Source organism: Sander vitreus, chromosome 4, assembly GCF_031162955.1.
Source record: "Sander vitreus isolate 19-12246 chromosome 4, sanVit1, whole genome shotgun sequence".
NCBI classification, from domain to species: Eukaryota; Metazoa; Chordata; class Actinopteri; order Perciformes; family Percidae; genus Sander; species Sander vitreus.
Window position 1 is genome coordinate 11,735,559 of NC_135858.1, and position 15,261 is coordinate 11,750,819.

A 15,261-nucleotide genomic window follows, 5' to 3' on the forward strand; every position below is an offset into this window, starting at 1 on the left:
GGCCACATGGTGCTAAAACATAATGTAACAGTAGCACAAGTAGAAAAGAGTCATTATAGTCACACAACAATATCTAACGTTAGCTAACTTCCTTCTTCTTTCTACTTCTTAGAAGGGACATAGTCTGACTTTAAAAAACAGCAACATTTTTACCATAAAATACTACCGTAGGCTATTAACATCAAATTCCTAGCCCAAAAAATTGTCATGATGTCACTGTATCAATATAAAATCAATATATTTCCAGATGATCCTGTAGGCTTATATATATATATATATATATATATATATATTTTTATTTTTTTTTATTGAATTATCATTGTAACATTTTACAGTGATTTAATTGACTCACAATACTCATTTGACGTTGAAGTCGAAGGCAAGTTCACATATCAAGGAGCATGACTAATTTAGTTCAGTGCTGTGAGAACATTGCCAGTTTTCAGTCTCACCATTAGCAGTGACAGAAACTGACTGAAAGCTCACCCACTTGAAAACCCTGATAAGTCTGAGTGCCAAGGTCACACCTTTCATTTTGTGTGTACCATACTGGCAGATCATTCCCTCTCTCTCCCCTTTCTCACCTAGCTGTCCAGTCAAAAATTAAAGGCAGAAAAGCCCCAAAAAATATCTTAAAAAAAAACAAATAAATAAACATCAATAAAATACCAAATAAGGAACTGATAAAGCAGCTGTTTTCCGTTACTGTCACCGAAGGGCTGGTGGTTTGAACCCCAGCCCCTTCACCAAACCTCAGAGCTGCCAGCACCTATATCGGTGTGTGTGTGTGTGTGTGTGTGTGTGTGTGTGTGTGTGTGTGTGGTGTGAAGCTCTGTTCTCAACTATCTCAAGTGCATCCATTAATGATTAACATGTTTGACTGAACAGTAAACATTTAAGCTACAAAAAACAGTAAGAATAGAGTACACTTTTGTCATAAATGTAAAATAAAGCTAGAAACAGATTTCTTTAAACTTTAAATGTTATCTACACTAACTAGTAAAAACGAACAAAAAAAAACTGAGAATGGAAAGCCACACACAGATCGTCGTTTCTGAAAACAGTCTTCTTCAGGATGAAGAAACGTTGATCTTTACAAATTGAAATAAATCCATCACAGTTATGTGTGTGCAGCATATGAGCCAGCACTTCACTGCAGGGGGTGAGCATTTTCCTTCAATCATTTAAAATAAAAAAAATAAACATCAAAATGCAAAGCATTGACAAATAATATTATACATGTAATCACTTTACATTATCACTTTGACCTTATATACTTTTTACAACCTGTTTACATCTGTGTACAGTATATTACTTCTCATTACTTATATACATTCACTACAATCCTGTTTACATTCAGTTTATAGATTTTTCAAATAATGCACCCCTGTGTACAACACATTTTTATTTTATTTTATAATATATATATATATATATATATATATATATACAGGTTATTTAGCGAATTTTGACGTCAAAACCACTTAAATGTTTCGCCGACATGGTCAAAATTATATATTTTTTTAAAACCGAAGAGGACACCGTGTGTTGAAATGGCCCACAGTTATAATTATATTCTTTTTAATTGAGCCACTAGAGGGAAGCAATGCGCTAAGTAGACCTTTAATCCATATATTTTATTTATTTATTTATTTATTTTTATTCCTATTTTTTTCCAGGGGGTACGTGGAAAGATTGGAGAGTAGCACAACTAATTATTATGATTTGAATAAAAGAATATATCCACAAATTAACATTAGGTCAACTGTAACACCTGAACACTAACATGTTCTAGTTATGTAAGATTGTGAAAACTAGTTAGCAAGCGAGCACAAAAGTTTAAACCAGGTAGCCAAAAACGAATGACTTTCAAATAATTAGCTAAAAGTAACGTTAATGGATAAAACATTGTAGCCTAGGCTAGTATACAATTGCTGACCTTACCTTTAACAGTTCAATTGTAAAAAAACAAAACAAAAAAACCCACTTAATTACCCTAATACAAGTGTTTGACATTTGGAGCATACATTGGGAATCAATGACAGGGTACGTGAGTTCATCCCACAGGGCTGTGGGAGTACCTCATACCAAAAAGGTTGGGAACTACTGCTTTAGATGGTGTGACAACAATACAAACTGATCATCTTACACTGAGAAGTCACCCGTACAAATCGGGTCGCCCTGATGCCCAACAGCTAGCCCCCCAACCAGAAACAACAAACCAACATTAATACCCCTAAATACACTAACATAGTATTAAACAAACCATTTTTCCCCCTAAGTATGTGCGACAGAAAAGGGCCTGTGGAGCTATAGAGAAAGTACCGCAAGGGAACGCTGAAAGAGAAGTGAAATAATCCAGTGAAGCCTAAAGAAGCAGAGTTTTTACCTCGTACCTTTTGCATCATGATTTAGCCAGTGTAACCCAAGCAAAGAGTACTTTAGTTTGATAACCCGAAACTAAGTGAGCTACTCCAAGACAGCCTATTATCAGCCTGACAACTGATGTGTATCTTATACTTGATACCAGACACATCAGGGTTATTTGTGATAATGTTGAAACTATGCTGTGAGAAAAGCTTGTCAATATGTCTGTAAAATTACTTTTTCAAGCAGGAGAGGGGAAATTCCTGACCACCTTGCACCCACAGCCTGGCACCTAAGCTGGTTATCTCATATTTGAAACTACACATATAAAAGGAAATGGGCACACATGAACATTTGAACTCTCATATACCTGACCTTTGCTATAACACTCATGTGAATACCTTTGATTTCTCAGAAGTTACATTTATCAGTGCCTCATGACTGAGTGACTCTGCTTTTGTTGCCAGACAGTAAAACAGTTCTATAAAGAGACCAGAAAAAAGTTTGTCCACAGGAAAATGTTTTGCATGTATCTTCCTCTCAGGCGACATCACAGATGTCAGATATGAGCTGCCTGTTGTTTTCACATTTGTCTTGCTACGCTGGGAGCTTTTCTAAAATGTGTTTTTAGATAGACCTTATCCAGCCAGTGGATTGTTTTGAAGCACTGTCTGATTACATTTCTTCCTACCTTCTTCCACTCTATTAGCTGTTGTTACCATGTTGCAGTCAAATGCATTGGCTGATTTCTGGTTGCTAGTTTAGTGTTTTCTTGTATAAATAAGAGGGACTTGTTTCTCACAGTTCTTTTTGTGTTCTTGTTTTCTTTTGCGAAACTCACACACGAGAGAGGGAAAACATAAATGACCTCAAGTTTCACACCTCTCTTGGGGTTTTAGTCTACATGCTGTGTTTTTAATTTAATTTTGTCTGCACTGGAACAACATCAGTCAAACTACAAATATGACAGTCATGAAACAGAGTGAAACAGTTTCTGGAAACACTCTATTTGTAAAATAAATACAAATACGACCTTACAGCTAATTGTCTTCACAACAGAAAAAAATAGAAAATGATTTCATTGTTTTAAACATCGGTAATGTCAGTTACAAGCAATTACAACTGTAGTAATGGCATAATTGAATTTAATAAGGCTGCCAAGCTCCAAACATGTTATAATAAAAGTTTTTTTTCTAAATCTCCCTAAATTTAACTAAAATCATCTTTATTGTAACATTATTTCAAGATTCTAATATATTGGATCCTATAAAACGCGACTGTCTTGGCTGGGAGACTAACTGTATCATTGTGTCTACTCAGCAGGATTTCATATGCTGTGAATGCATTTTTAATGTGAGTGCAACAACTCAGATGTATTTTACTTCAACTGTTTTTGGTATCTGGATTCTAATTATGGAAAAGCTTGTTATAAACGTTTGAGGTGTTATGTCTCTTTTATATTGTAACATAATTAAATCATGACCTTAAACTCTGTTATCCTTAATTAACAATTGTTTTTGGCCGATTTCTTTCATTTGATTCAATATCTCATCTTCATAATTTATTTATTTTATAATTTCATTTTTACCAGCAAAACAACTAGAAAACGTCATGGTGTCCTCAGTTAAAAACTCACTTTAACTTACAAATACACACATTTTTTTAATTCTTTATCACAACAATTTTCATGCACCAAACATTTTACAATAACAACAACATTAAAGTCTTGCCTTCAATATATAAAAATAGTTACAAAAAATTGTATTTACACCTCTAAATTTATATAATTGAATTCTACTAATGCTGCAAAAAACGATAAGGGTTGTCATACAAAACTACACACTACACACTATAAGCAGCATAAACAGCATGTTCAATATTTGTAGAAAATGTGAATGAAGGAAATGTACGACAAAGGAAAATCACATTATGCCAGTAATTGAAAAAACTCTTTTCTTGCCTTGTATCTGATTTTACTTTATATTTAAACATCCTTTGAGAGAAATATGCACAAAGTCTCTCATTATAAAAATGAACATGACAAGCTGTCATATAATAATAATCAAACAATAACTTTTCTACATTCAAAGTTAAAGAAAAGAGTTATATCTTCTCCAACTCAACCACCTGCAGCTGGGTTCTCCCAGTACTTGTTCCAAAGCTCTCTGAAGTGCCAACATTGGTGAATGAGGCTGAGGAGTTGTGGCTCCGCAGCAAATTTGGCTGCCCTATGCAGTTCTTGACATATATATATATATATGCAAGATATATATATATATATATATATATATATATATATATATATATATATATATATATATATATATATATATAATTTGGCTGCCCTATGCAGTTCTTGTACTATATATATATATATATATATATATATATATATATATATATATATATATAATTTTAATTTTTTTATTGAATTATCATTGTAACATTTTACAGTGATTTAATTGACTCACAATACTCATTTGACGTTGAAGTCAAAGGCAAGTTCACATATCAAGGAGCATGACTAATTTAGTTCAGTGCTGTGAGAACATTGCCAGTTTTCAGTCTCACCATTAGCAGTGACAGAAACTGACTGAAAGCTCACCCACTTGAAAACCCTGATAAGTCTGAGTGCCAAGGTCACACCTTTCATTTTGTGTGTACCATACTGGCAGATCATTCCCTCTCTCTCCCCTTTCTCACCTAGCTGTCCGGTCAAAAATTAAAGGCAGAAAAGCCCCAAAAAATATCTTTAAAAAAACCAAATAAATAAACATCAATAAAATACCAAATAAGGAACTGATAAAGCAGCTGTTTTCCGTTACTGTCACCGAAGGGCTGGTGGTTTGAACCCCAGCCCCTTCACCAAACCTCAGAGCTGCCAGCACCTATATCGGTGTGTGTGTGTGTGTGTGTGTGTGTGTGTGTGTGTGTGGTGTGAAGCTCTGTTCTCAACTATCTCAAGTGCATCCATTAATGATTAACATGTTTGACTGAACAGTAAACATTTAAGCTACAAAAAACAGTAAGAATAGAGTACACTTTTGTCATAAATGTAAAATAAAGCTAGAAACAGATTTCTTTAAACTTTAAATGTTATCTACACTAACTAGTAAAAACGAACAAAAAAAAACTGAGAATGGAAAGCCACACACAGATCGTTGTTTCTGAAAACAGTCTTCTTCAGGATGAAGAAACGTTGATCTTTACAAATTGAAATAAATCCATCACAGTTATGTGTGTGCAGCATATGAGCCAGCACTTCACTGCAGGGGGTGAGCATTTTCCTTCAATCATTTAAAATAAAAAAAATAAACATCAAAATGCAAAGCATTGACAAATAATATTATACATGTAATCACTTTACATTATCACTTTGACCTTATATACTTTTTACAACCTGTTTACATCTGTGTACAGTATATTACTTCTCATTACTTATATACATTCACTACAATCCTGTTTACATTCAGTTTATAGATTTTTCAAATAATGCACCCCTGTGTACACATTTTTATTTTATTTTATAAAATATATATATATATTTTTTTTTTATTTTTTATTTTTTTATTCCTATATTTTTCCAGGGGGTACGTGGAAAGATTGGAGAGTAGCACAACTAATTATTATGATTTGAATAAAAGAATATATCCACAAATTAACATTAGGTCAACTGTAACACCTGAACACTAACATGTTCTAGTTATGTAAGATTGTGTGAAAACTAGTTAGCAAGCGAGCACAAAAGTTTAAACCAGGTAGCCAAAAACAAATGACTTTCAAATAATTAGCTAAAAGTAACGTTAATGGATAAAACATTGTAGCCTAGGCTAGTATACAATTGCTGACCTTACCTTTAACAGTTCAATTGTAAAAAAACAAAACAAAAAAACCCACTTAATTACCCTAATACAAGTGTTTGACATTTGGAGCATACATTGGGAATCAATGACAGGGTACGTGAGTTCATCCCACAGGGCTGTGGGAGTACCTCATACCAAAAAGGTTGGGAACTACTGCTTTAGATGGTGTGACAACAATACAAACTGATCATCTTACACTGAGAAGTCACCCGTACAAATCGGGTCGCCCTGATGCCCAACAGCTAGCCCCCCAACCAGAAACAACAAACCAACATTAATACCCCTAAATACACTAACATAGTATTAAACAAACCATTTTTCCCCCTAAGTATGTGCGACAGAAAAGGGCCTGTGGAGCTATAGAGAAAGTACCGCAAGGGAACGCTGAAAGAGAAGTGAAATAATCCAGTGAAGCCTAAAGAAGCAGAGTTTTTACCTCGTACCTTTTGCATCATGATTTAGCCAGTGTAACCCAAGCAAAGAGTACTTTAGTTTGATAACCCGAAACTAAGTGAGCTACTCCAAGACAGCCTATTATCAGCCTGACAACCGATGTGTATCTTATACTTGATACCAGACACATCAGGGTTATTTGTGATAATGTTGAAACTATGCTGTGAGAAAAGCTTGTCAATATGTCTGTAAAATTACTTTTTCAAGCAGGAGAGGGGAAATTCCTGACCACCTTGCACCCACAGCCTGGCACCTAAGCTGGTTATCTCATATTTGAAACTACACATATAAAAGGAAATGGGCACACATGAACATTTGAACTCTCATATACCTGACCTTTGCTATAACACTCATGTGAATACCTTTGATTTCTCAGAAGTTACATTTATCAGTGCCTCATGACTGAGTGACTCTGCTTTTGTTGCCAGACAGTAAAACAGTTCTATAAAGAGACCAGAAAAAAGTTTGTTCACAGGAAAATGTTGGTAAATGGGACTTGTTTCTCACAGTTCTTTTTGTGTTCTTGTTTTCTTTTGCGAAACTCACACACGAGAGAGGGAAAACATAAATGACCTCAAGTTTCACACCTCTCTTGGGGTTTTAGTCTACATTTTAATTTAATTTTGTCTGCACTGGAACAACATCAGTCAAACTACAAATATGACAGTCATGAAACAGAGTGAAACAGTTTCTGGAAACACTCTATTTGTAAAATAAATACAAATACGACCTTACAGCTAATTGTCTTCACAACAGAAAAAAATAGAAAATGATTTCATTGTTTTAAACATCGGTAATGTCAGTTACAAGCAATTACAACTGTAGTAATGGCATAATTGAATTTAATAAGGCTGCCAAGCTCCAAACATGTTATAATAAAAGTTTTTTTTCTAAATCTCCCTAAATTTAACTAAAATCATCTTTATTGTAACATTATTTCAAGATTCTAATATATTGGATCCTATAAAACGCGACTGTCTTGGCTGGGAGACTAACTGTATCATTGTGTCTACTCAGCAGGATTTCATATGCTGTGAATGCATTTTTTAATGTGAGTGCAACAACTCAGATGTATTTTACTTCAACTGTTTTTGGTATCTGGATTCTAATTATGGAAAAAGCTTGTTATAAACGTTTGAGGTGTTATGTCTCTTTTATATTGTAACATAATTAAATCATGACCTTAAACTCTGTTATCCTTAATTAACAATTGTTTTTGGCCGATTTCTTTCATTTGATTCAATATCTCATCTTCATAATTTATTTATTTTATAATTTCATTTTTTACCAGCAAAACAACTAGAAAACGTCATGGTGTCCTCAGTTAAAAACTCACTTTAACTTACAAATACACACATTTTTTTAATTCTTTATCACAACAATTTTCATGCACCAAACATTTTACAATAACAACAACATTAAAGTCTTGCCTTCAATATATAAAAATAGTTACAAAAAATTGTATTTACACCTCTAAATTTATATAATTGAATTCTACTAATGCTGCAAAAAACGATAAGGGTTGTCATACAAAACTACACACTACACACTATAAGCAGCATAAACAGCATGTTCAATATTTGTAGAAAATGTGAATGAAGGAAATGTACGACAAAGGAAAATCACATTATGCCAGTAATTGAAAAAACTCTTTTCTTGCCTTGTATCTGATTTTACTTTATATTTAAACATCCTTTGAGAGAAATATGCACAAAGTCTCTCATTATAAAAATGAACATGACAAGCTGTCATATAATAATAATCAAACAATAACTTTTCTACATTCAAAGTTAAAGAAAAGAGTTATATCTTCTCCAACTCAACCACCTGCAGCTGGGTTCTCCCAGTACTTGTTCCAAAGCTCTCTGAAGTGCCAACATTGGTGAATGAGGCTGAGGAGTTGTGGCTCCGCAGCAAATTTGGCTGCCCTATGCAGTTCTTGTACAGGATCTCGGCCCGTCGTCTGAAGTGATGGTCCAGGAAAAAGTAAATGGCTGGATTCACACAACTGTTGAGGAAGGCCAGGCAGCACGAGACGAGGAGCCCGTCTCTTTGCCACGTCTGAGCATCACAACTCAGGTCAACGTTTAAGAGATGTGAGCTGATTATAATGACTTTGAAGATGTTGAAAGGGAGCCAGGACACCACGAAGGCCACTATGATGGAGAAGACCATCTTGAAGGAGTGTCTGCGACGGGCTTCAGCTCGAGGATTTGCAGCACAGTGGTGGTTGAGATGCATAACGATGGTGCCATAGCAGAGCACGATGATTAACACTGGGAAGACAAAGGTGAGGAACGCCATGGTGAGACTCAGGCCAAGAAAAAAACTTGAGTTGTTATCTTCCGCGCAGGAGAGTCCATCACTGGACTGCTCCACTCTGCGGTACACCAGGGATGGGATGCCAAGCACCAGCGAGCTCAACCACACAGCAGCACAAGTGGCACGGATGCACCTGCTGCTCCTGAGGTACTTTGAGTCCATCAGCTTCACCACAGCCAGGTAACGATCGACACTCATGCAGGTGAGAAAGAAGATGTTGGAGAAGCGGTTCACAGCTATAATGTAGCTGCTCAGTTTACACAGCAGGTCCCCAATTCTCCCAAAGTCCCAGTAGCCACTCTGGCTTGCAGAGATGGCCCACAGAGGCAGCGTGAGGACAAAGATGAGGTCGGCCAGGGCCAGGTTGACAACAAAAGTGTCCACCAGACGCCCACTTCTCCTACCTTTGCTGCCCACGACTGAGATAACAAAGAGGTTGCCCAGAAAGCCTGTAAAAAATATGAGGAAATATAGTATGGGCAGGAAGATGTTGGAGCCATGCAGGTGTGAGCCAGAGCAATCCATTGTGACATTAAATAAATCATCGTAAGTAAAGTTCTCAGTGTAATCATATGCATAATCTGTGAAGGTGTCCATCCTGAGAGATCACAGAGATGTTCTGCAGTGCATCTGTTGTATGTGGCCGGGTGGTTAGTCTCACAATGTCAACGTGCTGCTACTTGATACTGACTGTGAAACCACAGAAAAAAATAGATCCTATTTCATCTCACTTCCTCCTTATACAATACAAAGTGGGGCTGTATAATGTCTCATAGGGAGCCAATACAATCTTTTGCACTACTTCCTAAAAGCTTGACGCTGTTTGATCTGTTCATAAATTCCCTGTTGCAAAAGTCTTAAAATACTATATTTCCCAAGACAAACAGAGAGTGTGTGTGCATGTGTATACGTCACAGATATTTTCTTAAATTAACTGTCACATCTGCCTTTTAAATATAGAAAACAAACCTTATCTCGATGTGAATGATCTACCACAGAAAGTCTTGTATCGTAGTGTATTAGATGTGTGTTACCAGTAGGGGGCAGGTAAGATTTACTTGTGTTTTATATGTGGTGACCTCTTGCCTGCCTGTCTGTTGTTCTTGAGGAAATGTCACTGATCTTCTGCAAAAGAAAATGTTTGCTTCGCTGATAATTTCCTACTCATTAGTGAAAACATGCTTCCGGTTCAAGCCATGAAGGAGCAGGCAGAAATTCATGAATATTTCCTCATCACAATCAATCACAGCTTTTGAATAGCTTTGTCTACAATATATTCAACACATACTGCATATACAGTATGTATATAGACAGTATGTACTGTAATGTGCAGTCTCTGTTCTTATATCGCCTTACTTTTTGTACCACATGCAGTAGTGTTTGTTAATTTTTAAGCTGCCGAATTTGAAAGTGACCTCAATGATCCATTCTTGTTTCAGGCCCTCAAGACTGTAGGTCAATCACTTTGGACTTTATTAAAGTACATCATGACAACGTTGGACTGAGGAAAGTTTATATTATACATTATTTTATTTCATTTGTAAGGCTCCATGCACAAAATAAACATACATTTTATCATTTGATGTTTTGTACCAGAGTTAGTTTGAAGACAATTTTCATCTGCAGTCCCTTAGTAGCTCACATTGAAAAGTCAAGTCAAATGTATTTCTATAGCACATTAAAAACAACATGATGGGCTTAAAACACACACAAAGACAGAACCTCACTAAACAAACAGGACAAGACACTTAATACAAAATTACACATGGACATAATTGCTTTCACTTTAGTAAAGATTTAAAATATGCAAGTCATGTCCATGTCTTTTTCAGCAACATGTACTTGCCATTGACCCCGATGAAAGTTGATCATGGACAAACAACTATACAGTCTTTATTGAAACAGACTGGATGTGAAATGTTTTGTCCTTGTATTTACTCACATTTAGTAGTCAGTTTCTGGATTTGAACTGGTTTGTTTACACTTCCACTTTATTGCTGACTTTGTTTAGTGACCAGTCTAAGCATTGTTCTCAGCAGTGTATAGATAACGTGTGATTGTAGCCAGTAATAAATTAGTATATCTACTTAATATGGTCTTTCTCCACAGTGTAAGTACTATTGTTATTTTTGTCTATTCTGTACACACGGCATGTATTACATGTCTTTCTGTCCTGGAAGAGAGATCCCTCCTCTGTTGCTTTTCTTGAGTTTTTTTCCTTTTTTACTCTTTAAGTTATTCTTATCTGAGGTAAGGGTAACACCTGCTGTACAGATTATAAAGCAAATTGGGGCAAATTTGTGATTTGTGACTTTGGGCCATGCAAATAAAACTTGATTAGACTTCTAACTCACTGCCAGGTAACTAAAACCATAAAAAAGGACAACGACAGCAAAATATCTTACATGTGCAATAGACATACTGTAGCTTGAATATCTAGTGTGCTGAGGCAGCAGACAATGTTAGTTATAATGTGATGTACCAATAAAGCTGTTTTTTGAAATCACACATACTGTTAAAACCCATCACCACAACGGAAACCAAGATGAAGCAACCTGAAACTGCTCGACAATGCACTGTGCATCAGCTAATCTTTACCTTCTGCATTGGTGTCAGTCTGGATGGTATGATTCAACCTTACTGCCTATACCCTAGAAGGGTCACCCTGGTGAAAGATAACAGAGATTGACAGGACAGAGAAGGCTTTGGCAGCCACGGCCATTGTTACAGAGGAGGAAACTGTCATTACGACTACCTCCTCAAGACAGAATAGACCTCAGGATAAATGAACTCTGTGGTCCAGCTCGCAGCTATTGTGCTGTGACCGGGAGGTTGGAGGACAGGCCACATCTTATAACAGGCCGGAGAACGCTTCATTGTTCTGCTGGAGAGTTTCAGTTTAGAAAGCATGGCGAATAATTGACCTCCTTATTGGATCCCTGCTCCACTTTCTAGCATTGTGTGTTATTCAAATACTCCTTTTACTTTGTAGTGTCAAGGTGATGTGTGGATATACTCATCACTGCAGAAAATCCTGTCAGTCCCGCATTGTCCTACTTGATGTTGTTCTCCCTCATGCTCAGCTGTACCTTTTTCCTTTAAAAAGTTTTAATTATTTCTTCTGCATTCTTGCTGCTCTGTCAGTGGAACGCTACATTCCTCTCCTCGAATAAGTGCTGTCTCACTCCAATTGAGCAGAGTAAATGTGAGAGCCAGTGAATGGAGCAGCCTCAATAGGAGAAAATAAACAATTGCATTGGTCCATGGGTGCAGCGGGGGAGAGCGGATGAGAGGAACGGAGAAAGGCCTCCCTAACGTGCTAAGATTCCCATGGCTACTTAGTCCTTTTTCTGTTGAGCGGAGGATCTCGTAAAGTACTTCAACACTGGATGATTTCTCTTTTCCTTTTACTCTGTTTTTATTTGAGGAGAGAAAGGGTGGTATGCGTCAGGGTGATTGTCAGACATGGGAGGGGATGGGGGGGGTCACACAGACACAGACACACACACACACACACACACACACACACACACACACACACACACACACACACACACAAGCACACGTACAATTTGCTCCTCACTTGTCGAGTGCTAAGTTTAAAAAAAAGAGTCCATTGTTTGGGTGTGAAAGGTTCTTGTTTTAGCTGTTTAACTAAATCAAAAGTTCCTTCAACACAAAGGATTGGACAGCCTTGTTGCTCCATTGCGTGTCATTTAACTGTTCCCTTTTATTAAAAAAAAACTTTACATTTTTAACCCACTTTCCTCATCCTCCACATGCTTGATTTCTACTTCATTTACATACAAACCACATGATGCAATACATTTTAGTAAAACCTTAATGCTCATACCACATGATAAGAGATATATACAGGAATACAGGGAGTTAAGAATAAAGATGAATCGTAATTCCTCTATCCCTTTGCATAACCACAAATTCTAGCTGTCATGGCCATGGAGCCACACTTTTTTGTTTTGGGTGTACCATGTATTTGCAGTGGTCACAACCTGTTTCAAAACACAACTTGTCCACTCAGGTAGGTGCTACAGAACAATGTACGCTATAACAACCAGACACAGGAACAGTGTCTTCCCACAGGCCGTCACTCTGATGAACGGGTAACATCAGTTAAATGACACTATATATATTTATTTAGTTTAAATACACACTGTTTTTTTCTGTACCATGTACATATCACTGTTAAATATAAATAAGCTGCTGTATATACTGAATATACGGTAACCTGACATGTATAGCCAATATGCATACATATCCACCTACATATGTATAATTATTCAATATTTATTCCAACATATTTGCACTCTACACCTTTGCACTACTGTTTTTTGTTTGCCATCTACCGAAACACTCTGACTTATAGATATTGTATTGTTTATGTACGCTTTATAGGTATATTTATCTTCTTTCATCTACTGTGTTTACTTTTCATTCAGCTTTGTTGTCATTGTTTCTTGTTTCTTTTAGGCGTAGCCTATACCATTTCTGTATAAGTACATTGATAGCAAAAAATAAACTGAGCCAAATTCCTCGTATGTGGTATTATTAGTCTTAGTCCGGTTGCCACTGTAAGAGAGAATTGTGTGTGTATGCGGTGCTTCAGCTGTTTGTGTGTATGTGTTATTAAAATTATTGAATCAGAGTTTAAAAACAGCTACAACCACTTTAGTCATGAATGCCGGAGTGATAGGTTTAGCTTTTAACAAAATTGGTGGCTCAAAAAGTACAATCTATAATTCCTTAGAGGAGACAGTAAGAGCAACAGCAGCAATATACAGTGATATAAAATTACATTCACAGGTTCAATGGTCATAGCAAAAAAATATAGTAAATTACCTTTTTGTGTATTAACAGTAGACATTTTAAAAACTTCAACCTGCACGCTTACCTGCATTTGGAGGCTTTTTTTTTCATATTTAAGATGCACATTAACATTCCCACATAGTTTTACCTGATGTTTCTATTGTCTTTTCCCTCTTAACATTTAAGGCCCCTTTACAAATCGGGCATCAACATGTTGGCAGGTCACCTTTTTGCTTGCTTAGTATAGGCGTTATTTTTCTAATGCTGAATATCACATTTAGGAATACATTTCAATGTTAAATGTCGCATAATTACAAAATCCAAAATGCCAAAACAGGATACTACTACATTTCCTCAGCAGTGCAAAAACGTTGAACATAACAAGATCATCATTACGAAACTGAAAGCTCGCTTGAAATGCTTGAAGTGTGTTTGATCAGTTTGAACTGCGGTGTGAAGGCAGTGAAAGATTATGGCACAAAAGTCAGTGGTGCTCAGCAAGACAGACAAGGTTTGACTGACAGTCAGCATCCTACTTTTTGAACAAACATTTAATTTTAAAATTTTTCTATAAATCAAGATGCCTTTATCTTGTGTGTTTTCCTACTTATATCACTTTTTTATGTTTCTGTTTGAATCTGATGCATTATTTGCACACAGAAAAATTAACCAACATAAACCATAAGCTTTCAGTCAAAATGTGTGCCCCGAGTGTCAGAGTATTTAGTAAACACACGGCTTAACTACTCAGAGAGTAGTCATGTTTCATCTGCTGTTGAGAACTTAATGAGCAGCTTTGAGAGAAGACAGGAGAAGCCTGTTGGCCCTGCAGCTGGATTAGGTTTGTGTTTAGGGAGACTATAATGGCTAAATCATTAAGTAAGAAAATCATTATTGCTGAAACACTGCTGGCAGCTGGTGGCTGGAGTGTAAAAGACAAGAAAACAGAAGCTTATACATGGAAGAGGTTAATAAACTGAAAATGCATCCTAATGTATATATGTATATGACACAGCATATATTAAAAATACAGAAAAGAAATGCTAAAATTGTTATATGGCTTGTAGGATTATGTAGCAGTTATAATATCCTTAGAGATTTTTTCAAATCAAGTCTTGCATTCTGCAGCACCTATTGAACAGGAACTTGTTGCAGGCCTCTTAAAGGGCAGATACACTGTAACACCACAGTCACTGATGTCAATACAGGTTTTAACAAAGGATATATTTTGGCCTCCAGTCAACTAATGAAATGTATAGATTCAGTCGTTAAAAAAGTTAGACACTGTTTGAAACTGTGTTTTTATGCATGCTTTTTGCTATTACATTAGTTAGCAACAGGTACCATCATATGTTCACATAAAACACACATAAACAAAACATACCTCATTAAGGTTTAACCATTCAACTCCAAAGTAGTCTTAAAACTCAAC

The 15,261-nt window shown here is 36.1% G+C and overlaps 1 protein-coding gene across 1 annotated transcript; it reads right to left on the bottom strand.

The window, feature by feature from the left end:
- Positions 1-8,019: 8,019 nt before the first annotated feature.
- Positions 8,020-9,707, bottom strand: gpr25 (G protein-coupled receptor 25). Its single transcript, XM_078248260.1, has one exon. The coding sequence runs from the start codon at positions 9,600-9,602 to the stop codon at positions 8,487-8,489; it is 1,116 nt and encodes a 371-aa protein (XP_078104386.1). The 5' UTR covers positions 9,603-9,707; the 3' UTR covers positions 8,020-8,486.
- Positions 9,708-15,261: the final 5,554 nt, after the last annotated feature.

Coding starts and splice junctions, on each gene's coding strand:
- gpr25 (XM_078248260.1), bottom strand. CDS start 9,602: ATGGACACCTTCACAGATTATGCATATGATTACACTGAGAACTTTACT.